Source organism: Amblyraja radiata, chromosome 3 (assembly GCF_010909765.2).
Source record: "Amblyraja radiata isolate CabotCenter1 chromosome 3, sAmbRad1.1.pri, whole genome shotgun sequence".
Taxonomy (NCBI): domain Eukaryota; kingdom Metazoa; phylum Chordata; class Chondrichthyes; order Rajiformes; family Rajidae; genus Amblyraja; species Amblyraja radiata.
In genome coordinates, this window is record NC_045958.1 from 43,357,149 (window position 1) to 43,370,759 (window position 13,611).

The window sequence follows — 13,611 nt, forward strand, 5'->3', positions numbered from 1 at the left end:
TTCGGTCCACTTGTTTACAAGAGCTATGCTACCAAAATTGTTGTTACGGCATAATGTGAAAATTCATTGGTGTGTATCACCATCTGGGCTGGTCATAATGTTGATCAAAAACAATAGTCTGCACAGAAACAGGCACAATATAGAGCAGTATTTAATTGGTATTTAATTCACCCACATCAGCAGCATTCTGAGAGAACCACTGACATCATGTGCTGACAGTTCTTGTCTGATATGAATGGACCAAAACCTAGTAGAGACCACGTTAAAATAGTGAGTATGTTTATATTCTTTCCTCATGATGGCAAGATTAATTGTCCATTATTCCTTATTTTCTTGTTCACTCTCTTTTATGATGTTTTAAAAAATACTGTCCCGATTTGTGTTCACCATTAATAGAAGGTTGTTGTTGCAGTGTATTAGCCCACACTGATGTAGAAAATGATTGGCACAGTAGGAGGTGTACAATGGGTCATTTTGGTTTGGAAAACATTGCAGCAAACTTCAGCAGCACCTGAACACCAATAAATTGGGCTACTCGGTGGCATCTACACACTACCTTTCATCACAGTGCCATTGTAGGGTACATGAAGGAGATCATCAGGAAAGTCAATGGCTGGGACTGGAGAAGTGGCACGGAAGAAAAGATAGTCCAATCTCGGCCCAAGGTTTGGGGCTGGGGGACAGAGTTAGAGGATGATCAGAGAGTTATAATTGGGGACAGAGTCATTGGCAATGGGGTAGGACCAGGAGTAAGGCCACTAAGGAGCGTGTTTGGTGGGTGAAGAAGTTAAGTTTCAAGAGGGGAAGAAGGAATGTTTGAAGGGAGGGAAGTTTTTTTTATTTAGTTTTTTTTTAAATTATTTTTATTAGAAGTACGGTAAATTACAATAATACACAACACATATATCTTAATACATTTTTGTACCGCTTCTAGAAGTAAGGAAAGTAAAGAAAGTGCGCAAGAGTCGTGAAGTGCAAGAGAGTGTTGGGAAAAGAAAGCCCCTTAGAAAAGAAGTTAGAGAAGGAAGTAAAGTAAGAAAGTAGACCCTAGAAAAGAAAGAAAAAGAAAGTTGGGACAATCGCTTTATTATAACATTAAACTCCGCAGAAAGGGGACTACCAACCAAGTCTGTTTTTGTTGTTTTACCTCCCAATGCCAGGTCCTGATACCATTTATTTATTTATTTATTTTTAAAATTACTATTGCACCTCATGCTTGTAATAGGTCCAAGGGAGGGAAGTTAACAGAGTGGGTTCCCCAGGCTCAATATTACTCAGCCTATAAATAAGTATGACAAGTTGATTTAGCTTGTAAACATTGTCTTGATAAGTGAGCATCCGGCATGATCCCTGGTGATCAACAATATCCCTTCAAGCCCGAGTTCATGAAAATGTCAAGAACACCCCTGGGCAAAATTGTTGGGAAAATATCCAAACATAATAGTTGATTCCAAGTTGAAACCATTGAAGCTAATAAATAATTTTCAACAAAAAGCAATGTCTTTTTTTAAAACATCAACGGAGCTCCCATGTTATTGTTCGCAAGGTGTCACAGAAAAATTGCTTTATCATTGTTATATCGAAATGTGTTCAATCATGAGATCATAAATGTTAGGAGTAGAATTATTTGGCCCATCAAGTCTACACCACCATTCAATCAGGGCTGATCTATATCTCTCTCCTAGCCCCATTCTCCTGCCTTCTCCCCATAACCTCTGACACCTGTACATGCACATTTCAGATATGCACCCCTATTGTTTCAGCTTGCTCATGCCCCACCAAATTACTTTCTTTCTGGATTGACTCCATCCTTTCTCCCATGGGAAGTCCTTTCTCACTAATATTCATGACATTTTAACAATCTCCAGTTCCTTGATCCCAAATGGTTTATTTGCACCATGGGTGTACTAATTCATTTACATCTCCATTCCATACCCAAATGGCCAGAGAGCTCTCCGCTTCTTCCTTGAACAGAGGTCCTCAAGTTCCCCTCCTCCAACACAGTCATTCACTTGGCTGAACGTGACCTCAGATTAAACAACTTCTTGAACCAAGCTCACTTTGTTTGGATCAATGATATAAGCATGAGCATTCACATGAGCCCAGGCTAACTGGCGTTTTGTGGGACATGTGGAATAGTCTTTGTCACTATCTTTCTTTTCATATCAGAAATGGCTATTCTGCATGTCATCATCTTTTCTCAGATTTTCCTTTTCCATCCATTTAGTCTGGCCTGTTGGACATGTCTCATGGCCTTGCAAGATAAACCAGCAGCATCAAACCCTAACTACTACTCTAACTGCTCCGGTACCTCATTTGGTCTCAACCTATTTGATATATTCCACTTGACCCACCCATTCCTCCCCATTCTCTCTAATAATAATAATAATAAATTTTATTTGTGGGCGCCTTTCAAAAGTCTCAAGGACACCTTACAGAATTTAACAAGAGTAAAAAAACATATAATTGGAGTAAAATAAATAATAAAGACATCACCAGTACACAAATTAAAGACAGAATTCGATCCAAAGACAAAAAAAATCAAAAACACAATGTGAAGGGAGAGCAGCGGCAGCTAAACCGCGCCAGCGTACACTCTCCCTTCCGACAGCCATCTTGGACACAAACTAAAATAATCACTTACACACAAAAAATCATCCCCCCACAATGGTTACCACTGTGGGGGAAGGCACAATGTCCAGTCCCCATCCCCAGTTCTCCCAAGGTCAGGCCTATTGAGGCCTCCGCTATTGCCTCTACAGAGGCCCGATGTTCTTGGCCGTTCTCGCCGGGTGCTGTTGCCGACAAGGCCGCGCCGGTTTGGAGCTCCCAGGCTCCCGATGTTGAAGTCGGCGCCGCCCGCTCCGCTCCGCAGACCCGCAGCCCGAGGTGTTAAACTCGGCGGTCACAGCTCACCGGAGCTCCAGCGCGTCGATCCAGCGCGGCGACCCAGGCAAGGCATCGCCCGCTCCGCTCCGCGATAGCGCTCCAGCGCTGTGCCGCCACCGAAGCCGAGCTGCTGGGCGGTCCCCGCCAGGAAACGGCGCTCCACGCCCGCTGGTAGGCCACGAGGACGGGTCGACGGGGCAGCCCGGAGAAAAAGCTGCCTCACCGACCAGGTAGGGACCTAGAAATATAGTTTCCCCCTTCTCCCCACATTAAAAAGTCTATTTCTCCTACAAACAAAACACAGGACTCACTAGAACTACAAAAAAAAGTGAATTAAACGGACGGCTGCTGGTTAGCAGCCGTTCCCCAAGATGGCTCCTCCTCCCCTGCCACCTAAAACTAAATTGCTTTCTATTTTTCAAATTGAACATTAATTTTTCTCTTACTGCCAATGCTGCCAGAAAAATCACACTTAAAGCATATCATTGAACAAGCTCCAAGACAATCATGCACAGCATTTTTTCTTATTGGGTTAGCTCTTAAAGTGAGAGCACATCCAAGAATGTGATATTCAATGTGGGATTATTATTGAAAGAATTTAACCATTAAAATTAAGTATAGAGTCAATTAGTACAAAATTATATTATGATCCTAAATTACTTAGCAAAAATGTGGGTATCCTGCAAATTGTTTTCACAACATTGGGTGCCAACATCCACATAAGGTGTAATTCCTGATTAGAAATATTCGGCAATAAGTACTTACTACACTCTAAACACAAATCTTGCCCCCTCAAATGCACACATTCTCTCCCTCACCTAATACTTATACTGCTTTCTCACTGAAGAAAGGAATCGACTCTAAATCGCAGAAATTCTTTATTTTCACATTATTGCCATCACAGTAATCTGGGAATGAAAGTAATCACAACATTCTCTTCTTGACAAATGACATCCAATGTCTGTAGTTGAAAGTGTGTTATCTGGGCCACTCCCTTTGATGAGATGATCAAAATGAACAATCACAGGGAGTTAATAGCAAAAAGAGTTCTCATGCATTAGCAGAACAATCAGACACAGAATAGTTATTATCCGCATATGTGAATCAATTGAACTTTAATCAACTTAAGATATAAATAAATACACCACTACCTTATTTGATTTAAGGTAGATCACAAAATGCTGGAGTAACTCAGAGGGACGGGCAGCATCTCTGGAGCGAAGGAATGGGTGACGTTTCGAGTCAAGACCCTTATTTGATTTTCTATTTGCAAGATGCAAAATTTCAAAAATCTTCAAGCTTAATAATTTCTTAAAATATAGCTTGCAAATTATGTTTAGGCCAAGAAATTGGTGGATGAGTCTACATCAGAAATATTTAAATATCTCAATTTGAAAAATTAAGTCATCAATAGTTATTTCTCCAGCAATAGTGACATAATATAATTGACTGCCTCCAACCTTCCTATTTTACTGAGAACTTCCTGACATACACCCACTACTTGACTATGACCAACTACCTCTGCTTTCGTAAAAATATCTATGTATCTCCATCTCCATTACAGCTCATTTGCTGATGCCACCCTCAATCATTGTTTGAGACTCCACCACTCATATGTTCAACCAGCCTTTCTTTCATAAGTGTAGGAAGGAACTGCGGATGCTGGTTTACACCGAAGATAGACGCAAAATGCTGCAGTAACTCAGACTGAAGAAGGGTCCTGACCCGAAATGTCACCCATTCCTTCTCTGCAGAGATGCTGCTCAAGTATTTTGTGTATTTCTTTCACATTATAAACAAAAAAAACTTGAGCTCATATAATTTTTACTGCCACAGATCCTAATATACCTAGTTCTAGTCACCCATTTGTCTCCCTTTCACATCTAGCCTTATGCCCCTGTCCCACTTAGGAAACCTGAACGGAAACCTCTGGAGACTTTGCGCCCCACCCAAGGTTTCCGTGTCGGCCCCGGAGGTTGCAGGTGGTTGCCAGAGGTTGCTGGTAGTGGAAGCAGGTAGGGAGACTGACAAAAACCTCCGGGAACCGCACGGAAACCTTGGGTGGGGCGCAAAGTCTCCAGAGGTTTCCGTTCAGGTTTCCTAAGTGGGACAGAGGCATAAGTGGGACAGGGGCATTAGTCAATATCTCCATCCATCTACTAATTAACACCCCCCCCCCCCCCCCCCACCACCACCTAACCTGAATCCATTAATCACTTGCCAGGCTTTACCCCACCCCACCTCTCTTTTCCACCCCCCACAGCCCCATCCATCAGTCTGAAGGGTCCCAACCCAAAACATCATCCATCCATTCCCACCACAGATGTTGATCCGCCAACACGTTGTTTTCCCAGCATCCGCAGTCTCTTGTGTCTCTTTGTTATGTTTAACATTTTTATTTTCAAATCCCCTTCCTACCGTTCCCCATCACTATAATCTCCTCCAACCCCATAGCTCCCCACTGTTCCTCTGCTTCTGATTCTAAATGCTCTGCCAGGGTGTACTCTGTTTCAGCTCTCAAATTTCCTCTCTAAACCCTTCAGCCTCTCACCTTATTTAAGGTGGCCTTAAACCCACATCATTGTTTTAGAATTTATTTACAAGGCTTGATGTGGTTTGTGGAACCTATATGCCTTGCTTGAACTATGACATCAGGACCCTCATGGACAGACCCAACAATGACAGAGCTGAACATTGTCCCACTATCATAGCCCAGAACCTCAAAGATGTTTCAACATTGACATTGCTGCTCTGAGGAGACATAATGGGTTGGATAAAACCAGCTGAATCAACATAACTTTATAATCATGGCCATTTTCAAGGTCCAATGTCAGTAATTACAGTAGGATCCTTATGCTGTCTGGCACAGGGAATGTCATCACAGCAATTATCCTCAATCACTTCCTCCCAGTGGCCAAAAAGCTGCTTCCTGAATTGTAAATGTAGATTGAATAGGGTTTTCACTGTACAGCAAGTCCAAGAAAAATGTAGTTAGCAGATCTCTGAATACCTCATAAAAAGCTTTAATTTTATAAATTGAGGAATAATGGAAGATCCTTCTCTAACAGGTCTGTCCTAAACAAATCATCACTATTCTTTGTCTCCTCCACAATCGCATGCAAGCCACGACTCTCACACATGCACCAAGGATATAATCCATTCACAGTGCTGCCTGGGGTCAGGTAAGGCTGTGCCATTGTACCAAAGCTTGTCTCCATCATTTTCGCTGCAATACGTCACCTTTTCTCAATCTCCCCATGAGTGGAGTTAATCCAAAGGTTCAGTAGAAAACTGTATAATGTTTGCATCTCCATTCCAGATCCATGATCACAACTTTATCTGTCAAATTACAATATGCTGACAACACTTGCATAAATGCACATGTGATACTGGGTCCTAAACCATTGCTGATTCTTTCAGCAAATTGTTCTAACGTGCTTATTTTCTAATTGACTTGGATGGTTCTTACACTAAACTAATCAAAGGAAAGGTCCCTTTGCCAAACTGCCCCCACACATATTATTAACCCCTGATAATCAAGACCCATACTCAGGAGCCACCTTTCAGCAAGGGCAGATGTCGATAATAAAATTCAACACAGGCTTTAATGATCCAGCAGTTTCAAGCAACTGGGAGGAAAAGTGTTTGGAGTCCAAACGCTTAAACTAACCTCAAGATCTATTGAGCAGCAGTCCCAACCCACTTGTTGAATGTAAAATGTAAAGGCCATTCAATTTAATCAGAAAGTAACAATGGTAATACCGTTTGGTGAAAGAAGCAGTAATGGCTTGGTGCTCAGTACCATATGTGCAGAGGCATGGTCCATGCACAGCAGACACTTTAAGTACTGGAGAGCTATTATTGCTACTGCCTTTGCTGAATCCCCCAAATCCACTGGCAATATGTGAGCTCCACTAATGACCTCCTCTCCTTGGCCAAGCACTGAAGGTCTGATCGCACTCACAACTAGGGTTACTAGGAATGGGAGGGGAACGCTTCTGCATACCTGATGCCAGACTCCTAAAATGTACGTTATTCTGAGCAAAAGACAGAATGCTGGAGGAACTCAGCCGTTTAGGGAGCACGGTGGAGGGAAATGGCCAGACAACGTTTCGGGTTAGGACTCGCCTTCAGATGAATCGAGCAGGCGTGACCCGAAATCTTGTCTGTTCATTTTCTTCTGCAGATACTGCCTGAACTGCTGAGTTCCTCCAGCTGTCTGTTTTTTTTGCTCAATATTTCAGCATCTGAAGTCTCCCGTGTCTACACTATTCTCACCTAGAATGTGGCAAGTAATTTCCAGGAGAGAAAAAAACCCATTTCAGAAATCTTGTCGCTCATGGGAATCTCTGACCCGTGATCTTTCAACTAGCAGAGAAGCATCCAGGAAGGCTCCAGAGTTTCTCCGACATTAACACCAGGAGGCTAAGTGCAACCAGCAGAAAGAAGACAACCATCCAGTCGCCATGAATGCCTTCTCAAGCACCACCTGTCCCACCTCTGGCAGAGTATGTTGTTCCCACAACTTAGCCATCTCAGAACCTAGAGATCAGAGGGGAAGCCCGTGGAAGCATCTTTCAATGTTATAGGTGGTTTACAATGGAATTAGTTGCTACTTGGGAAAAGCAAAAAAATACTGATTACCATGTATCATTTCTAGGAATGGGCAATGACATGAGCTGTTACAACACATACCCCTTTTTTTTAAATTATGAAACTACTTTTATTCAAAAAATAAAAATAAACATAGAGTATTAACACAATCAAAGACTGCCTATGCTGACAGTTTACAAACAAATGATCGTCAAATTAATAACGTCAACGTCAACTGGACCCACGAATGGCCGTTGAAGGTCGAGTGTTCTGTTTATCAACAAAACACTCGACCTTCAACGGCGACCAGTATTCATGGAAAGCCTTCAAAGTCCCCATGGACACCACGTGTTCCCTCTTAACACTTAAACAAAATTATCAAATTAAAATATTAACATTCTTATCGATAATATATTCAACCTCCTGTGGTGACCAGCGTGCACAGAAGGCCTCCACAGTCCCCATGGACACCGCGTGTTCCTTTTCTAGGGACACACAAGCTCGGACGTAACCCCGGAAAAGGGGCAGGCAGGCAACTGGTGTGCGGCCATCGACTGCCCGCTGCCTGGACCCGCGAATGGCCATCTTAGCCAGGCCCAGGAGCAGACCGACAGGGAGACCCACTCCTCCCTCCCATCCTTCCCCCCTCTGCACCGGGTGCCCATAGATTAACACATACCCCTGGGAGTGTACTCTCTGATGAGACTTTGAGATAAAGATTTCGAAAAAATACATGCTTCTGGGAATGAGAATAGACTTCACATGATACCATGTTCTGCAGATTTTTTATGGATTGGAAAATTTTGCGCCGTATCCTTGTTTATATTTGTCCTGTATGCAAAGACCTATATAGCAACATAATGAATTGATTCGATATTGGGATTAATTTAATTAAATAGAAAATAAATAATCCACATGGTAAAAACAGGAAGCATGCTCAAGTAGAAAAGCGCATGAGAAAGAATTCTACTCTTTTAGAGTTCTGCATAAGGTTTCTGGCCCTCATTAAAGTAATTCATGCCAGCCACCCGTGTTAATAATTCCGGGATGCATACAGCACCCTCTAATGGTGATGATTGATTCAATGTTGATTCAAAACAGAAAAACAATCAGGATTGAGAATTTAATACGGTTAATGAATATAGATCATGATCATAATCCTTGATCTGACAGTTTTATTCAAATGGATAAAAATGTTATACATTTTGTAAATTGTGGTACGTTTGGATTGTCAGGTCCTTTGATAACATGCCACAAGGCTATTAAATGAGGGCACATGCAATAAGGGTAATAGACTGACATGCACAGGGAATTAGATTTTTAGAAGCAGTACATGGCAAAGCTTTCAGTTGGGTAGCTGTGACTGGTGGAGTTGCCACTAGTCACCCCCTCCCAACTAATATATCCGAGTTTTCTGATTTCGCAAAGCTAGATGACAGTATGTGAGATAGATCCAGGGAGGCTTCAGGAGGCTAGACAGGCTAAGTGGAGGCTGATGGAATCTAGTATAATGCAGCCAACAGAATCAAAGAATCACAGGGACGTGTATTGTGGAAGTCCACGTTTGTCATCAAGTACTTATCTATACAAATTCCAATTTCCAGCACTCAACCTGTGACCTTAATTACTATGTCACTTCAAGAGCTCATCTGACTACTCTTTAAATGTTGTGATAGTGCCTATTTCCACCATCACATCAGGCAGAACATTCCAGATTGCAATCATTCTCTGGGTGAAAAAAAACCTTCAAATCTCCTTTAAATCTTTTGGACATCTCTGCAAAGGGAAACATTTTTGACTATCTAACTTATTTATGCCCCTCATAATTTTGAATACCTCAGAGATCCCTCTTCAGTCTTCTCTACTCCAAGAAAAATAAATCCATCCATCCTATCTGGTACCACTCTTATCTTAATTATTCCATTCAAAGCTACATCACAATGAATCTCCTCCAATTATCTCCTCCATACTATTTCCAATGTAATCACATAGTTCCAATAAATAATGTACTTTTAGGCATCCTTGGAAATGTACACCAAGATTATGTTGTTCATTACCACTTATTGGGCCCTATCACTTAGCTGTGTCTACCCTAGCCTTTTTAGACTGCCACCTCATATATACCATTCTGTATGCAAAGACTGCCCTCTTTGCACCAATTTTTGTTGTAATTTGCAAAGTTACTATTCAGGTCATCTTCATTCACATCCAGATCATTCATCTATGTTGGATCCCAGCACTGAACCCTGTGGTGCACCAATGGTCACAGACTACCAATCAAATATACAACCTCCAACCTCTGCTTCCTATCACCAAAACTATTTCAGATTTACATAATTAGCCTGTATCCTATGGGTTTTAACTTTTGTTCAGTCTCCCATGTGAGACCTTTTCAAAGACTTTACTTAAATACATGTAGACAACATTAAATGCACTACACTCATTGACATGCTTAGGCACTCCTTTGAAAAATCCCATTATTTGCCATTGCTAAGCAATGCGATCACTGATAGCATTTTCCAAGAGTAGATTAATCCTATACAGCAGAATTGTTTTCCAATATTTTCCCTTCCACTGATGTTAGACTCAATATCCCATAATTAGCCCTGGTTATCCCTGCTGCTCTTCATGAATAAAGGTACCAGACTTGCTATCCTCCAATCATCTGGCACTTCTGTTGCCAGAGAAGATTAGAAAATATCTCTCAGAGCTTCAGTAATCTTTTTATGACAGCCTGGGATATATCACAATGGGCCCAAGGGATTTAATGTAACCACTCTAAAGCTCGCTAATACATCTAATACCTTCTCCCCTCCTGTGGAAATTTGCTCAAGTATTCCACAATCTTCCTCCCAGAACTGCAATGTCCTACTTAGTGAAAAAAATTGAAATATTAATTTCAGACCTTACCTACCTCCCCTGGCACCACACACAGATTATCACTTTGGTACCAATTGCAAGCGACTCTTTCCCTGATTACTTACGCACTTGCCATTAATATTACCCTATTTTAAGTGGCAATCTGCACATTCTGTAGAGCCTCACCCTTTTTCCATTCTGTAAAAATGCCATTAGCCACCTCCATCTTCCTTTATCCAGTTCTCAATATCCCTTGTCTTAGTGATTCTTTGTTAGCCTTCCCATCACTATTACGGGAGCATGTTGGCCCTGAACTCTCACGCTTTCATTTTTGAAAGTCTTCCACTGGTCGCTGTAGACTTACCTGCAAGTATCTGCTCCCAGTAAACTTTTTGTTCTATGTTATCGTATAGAAACTAGCCTTCCCTCAATTTTGGACTTGAATTTCTCGTCTAACTTTGTCCTTCTCCTTAATCATTTATAAGTTGTGCTCACAATCTCTGAAATGTTCTCCCTCATTTGCTTCTCTTGCCAGTGACTTTCCCAGAGATTAGACCCAGTATCACCCCTTCTATACTAGGACTATCTAAAACCAGAATATTTTAAAATGGTAATTGATTGAAAGACATTGGTTGTCAGTGATATAATAACTGATGGTACTCAGGTTCCACATGCAATTAGGAAGGCACTTCACATGTTGCAAAAGGGTGTGACTAAAGACATTTTACAGTAATTAAATGGAGCACTGGTGAAACTGTACCTGGAATATTGTGACTGGTTTTGTCTCCTTGACAAAGGAAGACTGTGGGATGAATGGCCTGTCCTTATAAGAGACATTGTGCAGGATGGGCCTATACTCCCGAGTTCAGAAGAATGAAAAATTATCGCATTTAAACGTACAAAATTCTACCAGGACCTGACAGGATAAATGCAGGGATGAAGTTTTATCCGATGTGCCAATCGTCCATTCATCATTGAGCAAAGAAGAATTATCTTCCCCAAAAAAAGAATTAGGAAAGCAGATGATATCTAGATTATCGATCTTGTGGTCCTGATAGCAAACGAATCATTCACATGGTACAATTATTTGAATGGATAACTATATCGGGGTCACTCCATTTTGCTGTCCTAACCTTTATGGAAGACACGATGTGTCGGAAGTTATTTATCAGCTTACTCTTGACTGGCATTATTACTTTGGTGAAATTATTTTCGGAGAGGTTTAAACATCGTTCGTTCTCAAACTTTAAAAATGCAACATTTCCCTCGCATCTGAAATCATTACTTATGAAAAACGTCATTAAATAAGACTGCAGAAAACTTCGGTGAAATGTTTGCGCACAAAGAAGGCAACGGATGATTTTCACAGCAAACATCATGATAGATGTACATCCAGTCCATGCAAAATGGTCACAGTAGCAAGATCTCCCTGGACACGTCCCTCATTTAAACAGACAGTTAATGACAACCCCATTTTTAGCCACGGATTTAAAATACACAGCGCCGAGTGCTTACAGGCCCAACTCTTCCGGCGTTTAAGTCTCATTAGTTTTATTCAGGAAGATAATCGCTTCCTTGGCAACATAAACAAAACAAATGACTCCCAGCTACAAATTTCAACTGCCTTGTTGTGATCCATCTCGATTACTGTAACGGGCCATTGGACTGGCTGCTGTGAAATACAGTGGGATGGGCATTTATATATTTGAAATAAAATACATTTGTTTTGCCTTCCAGTCGGTGACCGTTGCTTGATATTTTAATAATAGTTGAGAGGAGAAGCAACAATATATATACATATGCATAAAAGATGGATGAAGCAGTTGTCTCTCCACAGAACTTGTTTATAGTCTGTCTCATATTAGCAGCTGTCCCTGCATCAGCTCCACCGGCAACAATAAGCGACGGCGCTCCCCTCCCTCCATCTCCCCCTCCCTCCCTTCTCTATCTCCCTCCCTCTCCCTCCCTCTCTCTCTCTCTCCCTTCTCTATCTCCCTCCCTCCACCCCTTCCCTCTCTCTCTCTCTCCCTCTCCCTCCCTCTCCCCTCCTTCCCTCTCCCCTATCTCTATCTCTCTATCTCTATCTCTCTCTCACTTCTCTCTCCCTCCCTCCACCCCTTTCCCTCTCCCCCCTCCCCCTCTCTCTCTCTCCCCCCTCTCCCTCTCCCCTATCTCTCTATCTCTATCTCTCTCTCCCTCTCTCACTTCTCTCTCCCTCCCTCCACCCCTTTCCCTCTCCCCCCTCCCCCTCTCCCTCTATCTCTCTTCCTCTGTCTCTCTCCCTCTCCACCTTTCTCCCTCCCTCTCTCTATCTCTCCCCCTCTCTCTATCTCTCCCTCTCCCTCTCTCCTTCCCTCTCCCTCCCTCCCTCTATCTCTCCCCCTCCCTCTCTCCTCCTCTTCTGCCAGCGCACTTGCTCGCCTCACCTTGCAGGCGGATGTAAACATCGCTGCCCGCTGCCGCCTGCTGCTCTTCCTCCGGCTTCTTCCTCACCGAGCGCCGCTTCGACACGCACCCTCTGCGCTTCTCGTTTTTCCTCTTCATGACGCCCGGGGCTCTCCCGCTTCACACCGGCGACCCACCGGTGGTGGATGCCCATGCAGAGCGGCAGCAGCAGCGTCGGCAGCGGCCGGACCCCCCCCCTCCCCTCCCCTCCCTCCCCTCCCCACTCCAGCCGGCCGCGGGTTTGGCTGCTGCAGCGTCGGGCTCTCGCCGCCTCCTCCTCCTCTTCCTTCTCCCCGCCGCTCCTGCCCGCTGCGTTGCGCTGGCTAAGTGACGCGAACAGGAGAGGCCGGCACAAGGGCAGCGCAAGTTAGCCGATTCCCTGCCCCTTCCAAAGAAAACATGCCAAACTACAGCACCAAACTCTCTCTGCCTGCGCGACGTGCCTCCTCGAAATGGATGGGCCGCCCGGAACATCACTGCCAAGGGGTTGGCAACCTGTTATATTTTTCTCGAGGGGGATGTTGGGCATGTTAAGTGTGAGGGCAGGCAGCATAAACTGGATTGGGTTGTGAAGGTGCTGCTATGGGCAAAGCCGTCTTACTGGTGAGGGAAGAAGCGTATAGATGTTTCCAAAATGCCAATGACACCCGAGTCCGAAGAGTTGGAGATATAATGACCAGCATTTTCAGTGGCATTGAACAAATGTCGGAGCTGACATTATTTTGTTTTTATAAATATAGACATCTCAAGGGTCGTCTATGAGAAATATGGGCTTATTTTCTACTTTGCCCTTACTGTCTGCTGGGCATCCAATCTCGGCACAAA

General features: G+C 43.1%; 1 protein-coding gene across 3 annotated transcripts in view; it reads right to left on the bottom strand.

Moving 5' to 3' along the window:
- The window catches only part of cdc14b (cell division cycle 14B), a 125,545-nt gene extending 112,569 nt beyond the window's left edge, over positions 1-12,976 (bottom strand). For all 3 annotated transcript variants that reach the window (XR_004411370.1, XM_033017707.1, XM_033017710.1), the window contains exon 1: positions 12,768-12,976. Coding sequence is in view for 2 of the 3 variants with exons in the window: in XM_033017707.1 (XP_032873598.1) it covers positions 12,768-12,885 (118 nt within the window). In the remaining variant the exon portion in view is untranslated. The remainder of the gene's footprint in view (positions 1-12,767) is intronic.
- Between the last annotated feature and the right edge of the window lie 635 nt (positions 12,977-13,611).